Here is a 15,465-nt window from a genome sequence, read left to right as displayed (position 1 = left end):
TCTTGGAAATGTTTGAGGCCTCTGTTACACAGCATAATCATATAAATTATAAAATATGTCGGCAAAAAAATTGTAAAACCAAATAGACCAGATGTAAGAACATGTAACAACAAGCCCAGGATCAATAACCAAGCAAATATGACACTACATCTTTGAAAGGTAATCAAAGTTAGACAGTATATTGTAACGTCCTAACTCCAGCTGATTGTTAAGGATGTGTTTGGGGTATAGCTTTAGACTCCACATAATTTCAATCTCTTCCTTTAAAGATCTAATCCTTCACTTCTCTGTGTAAGACCTTTAAATTATTGACTACACCTGTTATGGAGTGGCCAGAATCACATAAGTGGCTACTTAAAGTAGACCTCAAATTTCTCAGACTATCGTGTTCTCGAAACGTAATAGCAGACCCTCTGCCAGTCTGCCACACATACCTGGCAGGACAATTGTCACAACTGATGCGATATATACCAGCAGTGTCGTACTTTTCACAGGCCACATACTATTTATTTACATGTGTTTGACCAAGATTCTGTGGGATAAAGAACACTAGCTTTATCTCTTTTGTCCTTAACTTTATTATTAAACTTAATTTATTTAGTTTTATTATTAAATTATAAAGTGTCTTTCTCGACTGCAGAATCTATTTAGTCTAGTGGCCTAAATGGCTCTCAAGAGACTAATCTTGGCACTTAGTTTTAAAAAAAGTCACATGAGCCATTCTGCTGTGACCCCACTGGGGCCGATGTGACAACTCAGCTTCTATGATGTAGCTACACAACATGGTCTGTGACTAAATGGACGCTGAGAGTCAGACGAATGGCTCCCCTATATATGCCGACCATTTGTCAATGGTCGTCTCGCTCACCAGAGAGATTGAGCTTACTGGAAATGCCGTGTGTCATGTTGGATCGCATATAGCGGTGTCGGGGTGACCAAAAAGCTCAATATTCCTGCAAACAAGGCAACTAAAGGTAAAAGGAGAACTACCAAGAAACTGATAATAAAATGGGAAGAAAGTAAAAGCCTGACATATTATATTTAGACATGGCAGAATGTAGTGAGGTACAGTTCCTCCACTTACTGTGATGTCATCCATTACATATACAGGGTATTATAGAAAATTGTTACATATACCTATAGGAGCTAATATTGGTCAAAAATGGAATAAAAGATGTGTCCGGAAACCAGTATCTGTTGAGATATGGCTCAATGTGTCCTCTCATTCCCATATGTGTGTTACATAGAAGTATATGCTACAGGCATGCGCTTACCATGCATTCTGATGCATCCTTCAGTGCTACTTCACAGTGAATCGGCATTCTTTCAGATATACGGAGCACCATTTGGATTGTGTTTTGTGCATTGGTCACGTGCTACTGCAACATCTGGACATTGTTGATGGGTTGGGCATACATCAATGTTGTTAAATATCCCCAGAGCCAGAAATCCAATGGATTCAGATTTGGTCAATGAGGGGACCGTGGTACTGGACCTCCCCAGTCAATCCATTACCCATGAACATTGCAGTGAGATACTGTTACACAATCTGTAGAAAATTGGGTGGTGACCTGTCATGCATAAAACAGTCATCATTCTGTAATGGTAATGTTCTCCATTAGCGCTAATAATTTATTGTACAGAAAACTCAGATATGTGGCACCTGTTTAACTGTTTGGTAAAGTCTATGACCCTAAGAGCCTTTCACTGACAATTCCCACCCGTACATTCATTCTGAAGTGATCCTGATGCCTTATCACTGTGATTGCTCAAGTATTGCATTGGTCCATACATGCATAGTGTAATAATTTACTATGGCATCTCTTGTGAATTCTGCCTCATCTGTAAATAAAATACAGTCTGTGAACTGTGGATTTTCATCAGCTCATATTATAACAGGTATTGATTTTTGGACATATCAAAATAAGTACTTTCCTTCTATTATTCACCAATACTAACTCGTGTAGGAATATATGGCACTACATTTAAACACCCTGTATATAATGGGTAGGGTGTTTGTTTTGGCATAGAACAACTAAATAGCTCCAAAAAGTGTGAATTGTATGAAAAAAATGTTCCAGATAAAAAGTTAATGTTTTCAAAGGGGACATATATATGTGCTACCCACTAACTTCCATTCCCACCATGCAGTGGTCAATTTTTTATTTTCAAATGGAAATCTTGATTTCATCGCAGATTTGGAGTCTATGTCAAAAAATACCTAGGGTTTACCTGAAACTTTCTTTTCATTTGTGGTAGGTGGGGCAGTATTGAACAGATTTCAGATTCTCTGGCTTTTGCAATTAAGAACTGACTCATTTCATTCTACATTGCATTTGTGATAAAAGTGTAAACTTTCCTCTTCTGAACAGTTGTGCTTGTGTTCAAAACTTGATTGCACAGTAAAATTTTTTCGTTTAGACCTTTGAAAATGTGGAAAAGAAGCTACTTTTACTATAACATGGTGTTCTGTTCCCTACAGCACCAGGATGATGGATTTTAGTGAGACCCCTCAAATCTCAATGTTTTCTTCCACACAATCCTAGTACACGCTTAAAATTTTGCTCATAAAACTAGAACCAGCTACATGTGCTGTTTTTTGTGCATCCAGCTAGTTGTTAATCAAAATAACTTAATTGCTTAATGTATATATGTTTTCTCTACTTTTCTGTCTTTTATGTTACTGTTGAAATTCAACAACTGCATAGTTTATTAAAATTAAAATTTAAAAGAGTCTTGATTTTAACTACTTTTAAGATCACTGACTATGTTTTCAAAAATCTTATACATAATTTATTGTTCTGTAAAGACAGATTTATATGCATCTGTAAATAGCTGCTGCTACAGAGCAGAGGTCAGTTCGTGCACAACCATGTACAGTCACTGGGTTTGTCAGCCAGTATAAAGTCACTTCTGCAAATTCTCAGTTGCACAATTACTTGAATTAGACAAAATATTATTGCTACTTATTAATTTTTTTAAACTCCTTCTGAAAAGCCATTGGCACTGAAATGTGAATTTGTCTCCATTATCCTTTTCTCTCTCTTTTTTTTTTTATATAAAGTGGTTTCACTGTTGAGTTCTTTAATCATTCAGGAAACTAAACATTCCTAAAAGAAGAATTACAAATTTGGCCATGTACTGGACCAACATAGGCAGCACATTGCTTTAGTATTCCGCTAGATAATCCATCATGTACCTGAGAGTTCTTAGTCTTCACTTATTTACTCAGTGACTGAATCTCCACCTTTCCAGTATCATAGAGGTGTATTTCAGATAGCAGTCTTTGAAAGCCATTTCCTAAGAGAATTAGATAATTCCCTGGAGAAACTAAGTTTTTATTTAACTTACCCACTATATTCAGAAAGTTACTGTTAACTACTCTACATTGTACTTATTGTTGAAAGTTACTTAAAGTTCACTTATAACTTCCAGCAACTGACTTATGTAGTAGTAGTAGTAGTAGTAGTAGTAGTAGTAGTAGTAGTAGAAGTAGAAGAAGAAGAAGAAGAAGAAGAAGATTTCAGAGTAACCAAACTAACAGAACTGTAACCTTAAAGAAAGGCAAAACTACACTGTACACAAACAGGCTTCAGTGATAGGCCTGGGTGTAGCTTTTCTGGCCTGCTGTGAAGGTATTGTGATGTGGTTGTGCTGCAAATGTCTGCATATCATAGACATTTGCAACCCAACATTTACATTATGCACTGTGTGTCTTGTTTGGAAACAAATTTGTTCAATTTGCTCACAATTCTTGCTGCCAACGTCAATAATGTCCATTTTAGTCCTTGCCCTCAAGCTGGATTTTCAAACAGCTCAGTACTTTCTCAGGTTTCTTTTCTGGCAGTGTTAGCTGTATGTTAACAGTGGTGCAGAGTAGTATGGATCGAGTTGGCCAATACATCTAGTGTGAAGGTTCACTGAATGCAGTGGAAGGAACAATACAGTGATGCTATAATGAAATATTCTCACATGGATGGCAAACCATATCATAATATCTTCATACCAGATCAGAAAAGCTACAACCAGTGGACAGTGTAGTTCTGTGTCTCTGTAAGTTCAATGTCCTGTTTATTAGATTGCTTTGAAATCATTATATTCTCGTAAAGTCAGTTGCAGGGAGTTATAAGTGACGTCCAAATAGCTTACCATGACAGTACAATATACAATATTTAACAATTAGGTTGCGAATATAGCAGCTGAATCAAATAAAAGCTTAGTGCACAGCCCAATCCAGATATGAAAAAAATTTGTGTAAAGTGTCAAACTAGATGCAGTTATTCTGTAACAAGCCACTGGATAGCATGGATTTCTCATACCAAAACGCTCAGCAATATTGCTCAACAATATATCACGTTTTATTTAGGTCAAAACAGTAGTGGGCCAAATACTGAACCTTGTGGATCTCCATACTTAGTGTTTTTCTCACTGTGAATTTGGTTTTATTCCTGTATTACAATTTGTTAATGTGGTCTGTTTTCTGTCCTTGAGACAAGACTCTATTCACAATGCAACATTTTATAGTTTCTCTTGTAGAATTAAATGATCTGTGCATCTGAAGGCCTTGGAAAAGTTCCATAAAATATTGACAGTTTAAAGTTTTTCATATTTGTCTCTAGTACAGTCAGTGGGTACAGCCAGTATATATCTGTGTGCAGGGCTCCAACTCGCTGCAGCTGACACGTGTGGTCGGTGACCTGTCCAATGGTGTGGGACCAGCTGCAGACACCAAAACCCAGGAGGAGCCGCTCAATGGCATAGATGGCCACCACGTCGCCCCAATGTGATGTCGACAGAGTACAGTGGGGACTGCTGTGAGCTGAAAGGTGAATCCACATGACATGTGACCATGAATTTTTGTTCCCTGTACTTGAGTGATCATCATAATGTGACCCAAGATAAACAACAGACCTGGTACTGTCACTTATGGGACCCACATTTGATGTTATACAATTGTCAAGTTTGTTTCGTTCTTGTGTCTAAGTGCACCAGTGTGACCCTCTACTTTCTATTCTGAAGGTTAGATGCCATTTGTAGAAGGCATGATGTCACAGACTGTAGCAAGGTCACAGAGTATACTGACTGGATAATTTTTCTTGTTTACCTGTGTCAGAACTTAATTTGTGAGGTCGTGCTCAGCTATATGTGCATTAGTCCTTTCATCACCACCACCTGGTGCCATATTATATAAATATTTTTGTGGATTTGTGGATGTCAGAGCAACATATTTTCTAAAGCAAGCAGCAGATTTCCAACTTTAATAGACAGTTATTCAGTGAAGAATCACAATACTACAAGCATATAAAAGTCCATGAAAGCAAAATATCAGAGCTATAGGATCTCATGGAAGACCTCATGGAAGAATTACAAAATGTGTGAAAAGATATATATATATATATATATATATATATATATATATAAATGGTATGCAAATAAATGAATACTTGCTTTCCAAATGGTAATGAATCACACCACTTAATACCTCAATATAATGAACATTTGTTGCCTGCTTTCATAGAAGGAGTAATAACTCCATACACCAAAATTCCAGAGTTTATTTCTTGAGTCATTACTCTTTCCATTCACTGCATTTTCAAAAATGGCATTCCTGTGATGCAACTTCCTTGGGGGTGACTATATAAATGGTATGCAAATAAATGAATACTTGCTTTCCAAATGGTAATGAATCACACCACTTAATACCTCAATATAATGAACATTTGTTGCCTGCTTTCATAGAAGGAGTAATAACTCCATACACCAAAATTCCAGAGTTTATTTCTTGAGTCATTACTCTTTCCATTCACTGCATTTTCAAAAATGGCATTCCTGTGATGCAACTTCCTTGGGGGTGACAATCTCCCATCCCCTTGCATCAGTAATTACATACAGATATCATGCATTGGACAAACCAATAATATCACTTTTTATCCACTGAAATAATGCCTTTGCAGCATTTCCATAGTTTTGATATAGTCACGCTATAGGAATGTCATTTTTAAAATGGATTATTTCTCTGTGTGTAACAATCTCCCTTACCTCACAAATAAGACTTTGTATTTCAGACATAATACAGACAGAATTGTATGAGGTAATGGAGCAGGATGAAATGTAAATATGTGGTAGAGTGGGCTGTGTCTTCTGCTGTGCACTTCATAATGAACTTCAGAATTAACTGAAATGTGTAATAAGTGTAATCAGTAGAGATGAAATCAGTGGAGGTAGGAGGGAGGTCTCGAAAGTTCTCTGCCTCATACTGAAAAACGTGCATTTATGTTTCCAGAATGTTTTTCAACATAATCTTCTTTAACATTAACATATTTCATCCAGTGAAATTTCATCTTTGTAGTGTACCATTGGAAGGGTTCTCTTCCACAGCTGGAGTTGTTTCTGTGTTAGGTGAAAAATGCTGATGAACAAGAGCAACTTTGAATTTTAAGAAGAAATGCAAGTCTGAGTGAAACATGCCAGGGGAATAGGCTGAACTTTCATCCAACACTTCACAGTGCATATCTAAAAGTAAATTATGTCATGGTTGTCTATTTACTGCCATTAGGGAAACTCTCTGATATACAGTCACCGCAAAGAAACTTCTAAACAAACAAAGATTACTGCATAATAGGTGCAAAACAAATAGTAGGGCTATAGATAGATACTGAATGAAATGCATTTGGCTGTCAAGATATCAACTAGTGATGCCTTCAGTGACTACCATAGCAGAATATTGTGAAAATGACATTTCACAAAAACCAAAGAGATTCTGTTCCTGTGTAAAGGCTGTTAATGCACAAAGTTAGCGTCCAGCCCTAGTGAATGAGACAGGAACTGAAATTGAGGGTAGCAGAGCAAAAGCTGAAATGCTTAACTACATTTTCAAATTTCCTTTGCAAAGTAAAACCCAGGAGAATTGCTCCAATTCAGTCCTTGTACCACTGAAAAGATGAATGAAAGAAGTATTGGTGCCAGTGGTGTTAAGAAATGGCTGAGATTGTTAAAGCTGATCAAAGCTCCAGGCCCGATGGTATCCCTGTCAGATTCTATACTGAATTTGGCTGAGTCAGCCCATCTTCTAAGTATAATCTATTGTAGATCCCTCAAACAAAAAACTGTGTCCAATTCATGGAAAAAGTTATAGGTCACACCTATCTACAAGAAAGGTAGTAGAAGTGATCCACAAAAATGTCATCTAATATCCTTCACATCAATTTGTTGTAGAATCTTAGAACATATTCTGAGCTCAAACAAAATGATGTACATTGAATAGAATGACCTCCTCAATGCCAGACAGCATGGTTTTCAAACCAAACTTTCACTTTTCTCACATGACATATTGAAAGCTTTGGATCAAGGAAACCAGGTGGAAGTGATATTTCTTGATTTTTGAAAAGCATTTGACTTAGTACTGCAGCTTTGCTTATTGTCAAAAGTATGATCATATGAGGTATCAAGTGAAATTTGTGACTGGATTGAGGACTTTTTGGTAAGAAGGACACAGCATGCTATCTCGGATGGGGAGTTGTTGTCAGATGCAGAAGTAATTTTGGCTGTGCCACAAGGAAGTGTGTTGGACCCTCGCTGTTCTTGTTGTATGTTAATGACCTTGCAGACAATATTAATAGTAAAATCAGGATTTTTGCAGATGATGCAGTTATCTATAATGAAGTACTATCTGAAACAAAGTGGGATAAATATTCAGTTAGATCTTAATAAGATTTCAGTGTGATGCAGAGATTGGAAATTTTCTCTACATGTTCAAAAATGTAAAATTTTGCACTCGACAAAATGAAAAAACTCATTATCCTATTACTATAATATCAATGAGCCACAGTTCAGATTGGCCAGCTCATACAAATACCTGGTTGTAACGATTTGTAGGGATATGTAATGGAATGTTCATACAGGCTCATTTGTGGGTAAAACAGCTGTTAGACTTTGATTCATTGGTAAAATACTGTTGAAATGCATTCAGTCTACACAGGAGATAGCCTGCAAATCACTTGTGTGGCTGGTTCAAGAATACTGCTCATGTGTGGGACCCATACCAGACAGGACTAACAGGAGATATTGAACATACATTCTGACAGCTATTGAACTATATGAAATAAAATCATTGGAACTTCTGAATGGCTTGCATTAGGATGTTCAAATTACATGGTTGGCTGCAGAGCATGATGGGAATTAGTATGTGGATACACACAGGTCTTTCACCATTTGCACATGAAAATGTCACAGTACAGCGTGCCTGAGTGTATAGCACTTGTAAAGTCCTACCATACGAGCAATACCACCCCAGCTGTGGTCCGAAGGAAATTTGCAACCGAGTTCAAGCTGAAGACAACTAGTCCAAGTGTGCTAACAATCAAGAATTTGATTCGCAAATTTGAGAGAATGGGTAGTGTCGTGAAGACAGTGCCGGCAATATCGGTCATCGAAAAAGGCTGAAAACATCGAGGATACGTGTGTTGTGTTTCAAACCAGCCACAGGAAATTGATCAGATGAGCTGCACAACAGGTGAGAACCAACCGGAGAGAATTGTTGTTGAAACATGCGTCTCTTCCCATACAAAATTCAAACCCGTCAGCCATTAAGCCCCAAGGGTATGGAACAGTGGTTGTGTTTCACCAGCACTATTATCCACAGAACTGACAAACAGGACTTCAATCTGAATATTGTTCGGTTTAACGGAAAAGCGCATTTTCATTTAGATGAGTCCGTCAATAAGCAAAATTGGTGCATTTGGGAGGACTGAGAATCTGCATTTCATTATCGAGAAGTCTCTTCACCTTCAGTGGGTGTCTGTTTGGTGTGCAATGCCCAGTCGTGGAATAATCGGTGCCGTATCTCTTGCTGACACAGTAACTACCTAACAGTATGTGAATGTTTTGTAAAACGATTTTGTCCCCATTATCTAAAATGATCCCTATTTTGTCATGAGGTGGTTCATGCAAGACAGAGCTTAACCTCATGGAAGCAGGAGAGTGTTTGATGCCCTGGAGGAGCACTTTGGGGACCCCATTCTGGCTCTGGAGTACCCATAGGCCACTGGCATGGGCCTCATTCCTCTCATTCAGGTTCTCTGGATCTGAAAACATGTGACTGCTTTTTGTGGGGCTATATTAAAGACAAGGTGTACACAATAACCCCAAAACCATTGCCGAGCTGGAAAATGCCATTTCGGAGGTCATCAACAGCATCAAAGTTCAGACAATTCAGCAAATCATGTACAATTTTGCTATTCATCTGCGTCACATCATCGCCAATGTTGGCAGACATATCAAACGTGTCATAACCTAAACCCAAATATCTGTAGTGACATTTACATGTTTAATAAAGTGTATGCATGCCATAATTTGTAATTAATTTAACTTTTTTTCATATAGTTCAGTAGTTGTCACCTTGTATACAGAGCAGGGCAGCTTGAATAATCACAGGTTTGTTTAATCCGTGGAAGATTGTCAGAGAGATACTAAAGGACCTGAACTGGAAGACTCTCAAAGATCTGTGTAAAGTATCCCCAGAATGTCTACTGACCGAGTTTCGAGAACCAGCTTTAAATGATTACTCTAGGGATATATTACAATCCCAAATGCATAACTCACACAGGGACTGTGAGGATAAGATTAGAATAATTACTGCGTGCACAGAGGCATTCAATCAATCTTCCTGGACTCCATACATCAATGGAACAGGAAGAAAGTTTAATAACTGGTACAATGTTATGTATCCTCTGCCGTCCACCTCACAGTGGATTGAAGAATATGGATGTAGATGTAGATATGAGTTTCAGTTATACATGACTGAACATAATGAAAATAGTATAAAATATGCAACATGCCTTCTCATGGTAAAAGAGATTGAGATTAGGTTTGTATCAGCCTTATTTCTGCAGCAAAGCTCTACCATTTCTCCCTCCCTCCCCTGCAGATTCTCCCCTCCAACAATTCATTGCTGCCTCAGGATTAAGCCCTCACAATCAAACTGCTCTTTCTGTCACGTTGTGCCATAAATTTTCTTTTTTTCCATAATTTGGTTTTTCCATAATTTGGTTTTCCAGTCTATCCATCTAATCTTCAGAATTCTCCTATAGCACCATGTCTCTTCCCTGAAGTCGATATCATTGACATTAAACTTCTATACAGGGTGGAACTTAAGGGAGATACTTTCAGAACAGACTGACGTAACACTTAAATTTGTATTTGATGTTAATAAATTTCTCTTTTTTGGGAAAACTTATCATCCTATTTACATTTGACATCGTGTCTGCTTTGGTTATTTTGCTGCCCAAATAGCAAAACTCATCTGTAGCTTTCAGTGTCTCATTTCCTAATAAAATATTCCTGACCCCTCCTTTTTTAATTAGGCTACATTGCACTAGCCTTGCTTTACTTTTGTTGGTGTTCACCTTGTAGCCTCTTCTGAAGGCATTATCCACTCCATTCGTCTGATTCTCCTAGTCCTTTGCTGTCTCTGAGACAATTATGATGTTATCAATAAACTTCAATTTTTTGTCTGCTCCCTAAATTTTAATTCCCTGTCCAAAATTGTCGGGTTTCCTTTTCTGTTGCTCAATGCACAAACTGAGTGACTTGGGAGATAGGCTACAACCTGGTCTCATTCCTTTTGTGTCCTTCAGTTCTTGTAACTGCAGTCTGGTTTGCTGCAACCCTGACTCATTCCTCTCACACCTTTTAATTCCTATAACTATACTCTGGTTTCTTTACTGACTGTAAGCTTTTGCATCCTGAATTTTATTCCTGCTGTCTTAGCAACTTCAAAGAGAATATTCTCCTCCAATTTGGCTTGTATGATTCTTTCCATTCTTCTATAAATAATTTGCCAGTAGTTTGCAGTCATGAATTATTAAACTTATGGTTCAGTATTATCACACCTGTCATTTGCCTTCAAACCTGTCACTTGCCTTTTTTGAAATAGCAGTTATAAAATTTTCCTTTATGTTTGTGGGTATTTCACCTGTATCATATGTCTTGAACACCAGGCAGCATAGTTTTGTCATGGCTGACTCTTCCAAGGAGCTCAGTATTTCTGGGGGAATTTCATCTATTTCCAAGTACCTTGTTTTCACTTACATCTTTCAATGCTCTGTCAGACTCTTCTCACAATGTCATATCTCCCATATCATGTTCATCTACTGCCTCTGTATATTTCTTCCACATTTCAGCCTTCCTTTCTTTGCTAAATATGAGTTTGCCCTCTGAGCTTTTCCAAGGGTTTCTTTAATTTCCCTTTACACAGCTTGTATGTTTCCCACAACCATGTAAACTGAATGTTTGAAATCCAGTATGTGTGACTGTTTGTTTTCCCTGATACTGTGTTGCAGGTGCTGATCTGTGGGTTCCCAACCTGAGACATTCCAGCCTTCTCTACAGAGGCTGCAACAACTTGGTCCATTTATTTTCTAGTTTTGTAAAAAAGGAAAAAATTGTAAACACTCAGTATTCCTCAGTTTGTAATAGCTGTGCTTTTTATTCTCAGTTCTCTTCTGTTCAGCTGAATTGCTGCAAATAATGAAGCACTGCAAAATCAGTTTTATAGGTGCATGAAGCTTCGACAGAAGCAGCCAAAGAGAGTGGGAGAGATTATATGAGGCAGAAAAATGTTGCTAAAGTTAACTGGTGATGCAATACTGTGCAGTGTAGAAACTTTCACAAATGTAACATTTCAGTGGACTTATTAAATATGGGCAATTGCTTACCTGGTAAACTGTGAGCAAAAGTATGACAATAATTATTACAATATTGGAAAAAGTTCTGACCAGGAAATCAATAATCGTGTGATGAAGAACAATACTACAGAAGGGAGGAGGCATTGGATGGTGTAAAAATGGCTGAATAATATTGTTGAATGGCATAGAAAAGATGCCTCCAAAATAAAACTAGTTGCCTATAAAAGGTCACAGATACAAACCAATCAAAAAATTTGCACATGTACGTTTTCCATCATATTTGCTGCACTGTAATTATTTTTCTAGAGCACGTTGCACTTTAGAAGAATCTGTCTTGTCTTGTGTTTATGGGTTCCTTGCCAAAGTAAATTTTTTTAAGGTTAAAACCATTTTGCCATTTCAGCTTTAAAATTTTTTAAAATATAAATGTTTATTTATTTCATCATTCAGTCACCCACTGTCAGCTGATTTTTGGCACCTGTATTAAATTGAGTAATTCGAAATCGAGTTGCGTCTGTACTTCACTCTTTTGAATAATGCATCAGTTTAAATAGAACTCAATACAACACACTGCATTGCTATCTGCACCACTTCCATCACGGCTGAACTTATACAAACACATATTGCATCAATGGCAAAGAAATCAATTTCTAATGTGGGTTCAACTTGTACAGTGTAAAAAGAATTTAGTGGTAAACATGTTTTTCATCCATTCATTCACCCATTTTGTTCTGGGTCCACATTAGGGGTATGGAGTGAGTTAAAGTATTCATTAAAAGGTGTGCGTAGAGACATGAAATGTGTCGAACATTGGCTGTTGTGTTATCCCTGCTTTTTTCAAGTCATCTTTACTGTCATGATAAGTTCCATTGTCTGTATTCTAGCTTTACTGCTGGTTTTGTAGAGCTCCACAACTTACCTGGTTAATCTGGTTGACTCTATTCTTTTAATATCCCATAGAAGTTTAGTGCATATTTTTACATGTGAAGAAATATTGATCTAATTTAGAATCTCCTTGTTTGCTCCTTCATCCATCCTTTTATTAACAAAATAATTTGTGATTACTTTCTTCTCTTCTATATTTCCTCAGCGCCTCTTTGCCCATTTTAAATACTTTGTCAGTGGGCTACATCCATAGTGTTTTCAAAACTAGTTCCTAGAACAATTTATCCAAATATTTGACTCGAGAAACACTTTAATTGTTTTGTATTTAGTTTCTAGAATTTTGTTTGGCAGAATGTAGTTGGACATTAGCAACATTATTATTTTTTAAAGGAAATTACTGATCTTCTTATCATACTACTAGCTGCTGTTTTTATCTAATAGTTTTGAGTAAATTTGCACAGAACAGTGTCAGCTGTCTACAGAACATTAAAGTTAAAGCACAGTTTAACATATATGGTCATGATATTCATTGCTGTGGGAACTGTTACTGTCTGCAAGCTGGAACAACACTAGTGCACATTGCAGCAAGAAATCCTGCAGGATTATTGCTTTTGGCATTTTATTGTAATGTCTGTGTGGTTTCACCTTCAGCTGCATCTGTGGAGGCATATGTAGTACATTAAATAATGCAGGTATTGCGTTCCAAATAGCTTTCCTACATTACATATTCTCTGATTTGATTGGAACTGTAATGAAAAGAGTTAACATAATTGAGTAGATACTCAACATGGGTGTCTTTCTGCAAAAAGTCAGTTCTTCTGCTGTTTACTAGTACTTTTTGTTCTTAACCCTTTTAGTGTCAAATACGATCTGATCGTGATCCAGATTTTCGGCGAAAAATGCCAGTAACGATCTGATCATGATGCCTTTCTCATTCGCTAGGAAATACTAACAACTTTGCTTTCAAGCGCGGAAAAAATGAATGAGAAAGGCATCACGATCAGATCGTTACTGGCATTTTTCGCCGAAAATCTGGACCACGATCAGATCGTATTTGGCACTAAAAGGGTTAAGACTTTAACCCAAAACATCTCTCAAGTATGTAACAAGAAACATGTCTCCTAAAGCTTGTAATATTGTTATCACATATCCCCACATTAGCTGACAAAAATTAAGTGAATAGTCAACTGTTTCATATTATGAGTAGATGCAATACTATTGAGAACTTACAGTATTCAAAATGAATACAAAACATATGTGCAGTCATTTAGTAAGAATCTTGAAATGATTTAATATTGTGACTTCAATCACGATGTACATGAGTATAAATGAAAGATTGCAGAAAATGCAAACAAAAGCAATTCAGAGAACTTTTTCACACTCGATGCACATCTTCCTATTGCATTCCATGAATGTTGGCTGAGCACGATTGATGCACTTATGAGACCACCAGTTCCTTTTTTTATGCTGGGTACTTTTTACACATCTTCTTCTTTTCCATTCTATCATTTGGTATGCCTCTAAGGTGTCATCAAATAAATTCTCCTGTGTTTGAGATTTAATAGGCATTTGCACCAAAATTCGATTTTTGCTTTTAGTAGAACCATTCCTCTTTCCAAAATATTATCCTGAGCTGTTTTTCTTGCTGTAACAGACTGAATGTTTCTACTTGAAATTATCTTTGCCATAAAATTACTGTGTTTGCTGTGAGTAATTAGCTGTGGTACAATTCAAACAGGCTCTGCTTCCAGTAAAGCAATATCTTTATTATACCACTCCTGTTTTGTGGTGACCATCAGCTACTACAAAGTCAGAATCGATACTAGAATCATCAAAAATGTTATCGTTTTTCCCATTTTCTGCTTCCTCTTCTTTGGTTCAACTGCAGACCCCTTTGTTTTCTTATAAAGTTGCTGCATGCTGAAGCTAAAAATAGCATAAATTCACACATATAATAAAATACTATAAAGTAAGAATATCCAAAATATCAACTGAAAGCAAAATATGTACTGACTAGAAACATGCAGTGTGTTGGACCTACCTAATTATTATACATAATGTGAAACGTGGTCACAAAGGCACTCAATTTTGCACTAACTTCGAAATGATATGTCTTATTGCTAGGCTGACAAAGTCAAGCTCATTGTTGAATGTTGCCACATGTTTTAGAATGAATGTTTAAAATGAATGATGGGTCTGAGAGACCATTGGTTTGGGTTAAGGGTTAAAAAAAAAACATGCTTCAGCAAATATCTGTAGGTTATAAGGAAAACATAAACAAACTATTCTGTAACGGACTGTTTTATACCTCCCAAGGCCCTTAGGAAACTAAAGAAAGACAAATGTGGTCTCGCCCACCCTTCCTTCTTTTTCTTTCTTAGTTAGTGCTTATTTTTATGGCAGTACATGAAGTTCCCTATTGTAAAAGCTGTTAGAAATCAACATAAATGGTACTGTTTGCACTAGTCTGATACCATATTTGTAAACGTAGCTTTCTGTTGGCTTGGAACACTGCTGTTGCAATATATAACAAAAATGAGTCGGAATGTCATGACTGTATGTGTTAGACCATAGTTAAACCCGACTAATTATCAGTGTTAGGGCATTTAAAACTCCATTGTTCTGATAACCTGTAAGTGTGATGGTACCACTGCACCTTAGTTTTGAATATTTGGAGATTTCCAGTTCTCTACCTGATGTCTGTTGGCAACCTTCCAAAAACATTTTCACCAGAACAAAAAACTCAGTCCCAAACCCCAGTCAGGATTCATAGTCTACATGAAACGCATTTTTACTTCTAGTATTTTGGCAGTTTGTCCTAAATTCATTATTATTTACCTCAGATAAGACAAAAGAGTGAACATATGTTTATCTGTTGATGTTGGTTTTTCCACTT

General features: G+C 36.9%; 1 protein-coding gene across 1 annotated transcript in view; it reads left to right on the top strand.

The window, feature by feature from the left end:
- Positions 1-12,014, top strand: part of LOC126426633 (putative sodium-dependent multivitamin transporter) — a 67,534-nt gene extending 55,520 nt beyond the window's left edge. The window contains exons 6-7 of the mRNA XM_050088521.1: positions 4,659-4,826; positions 11,340-12,014. Coding sequence (XP_049944478.1) covers positions 4,659-4,787 — 129 coding nt within the window. The 3' untranslated portion in view covers positions 4,788-4,826; positions 11,340-12,014. The remainder of the gene's footprint in view (positions 1-4,658; positions 4,827-11,339) is intronic.
- Positions 12,015-15,465: the final 3,451 nt, after the last annotated feature.

This window comes from Schistocerca serialis, chromosome 11, assembly GCF_023864345.2.
Source record: "Schistocerca serialis cubense isolate TAMUIC-IGC-003099 chromosome 11, iqSchSeri2.2, whole genome shotgun sequence".
Lineage (NCBI taxonomy): Eukaryota > Metazoa > Arthropoda > Insecta > Orthoptera > Acrididae > Schistocerca > Schistocerca serialis.
This window is presented reverse-complemented; position numbering and strand designations above follow the sequence as displayed.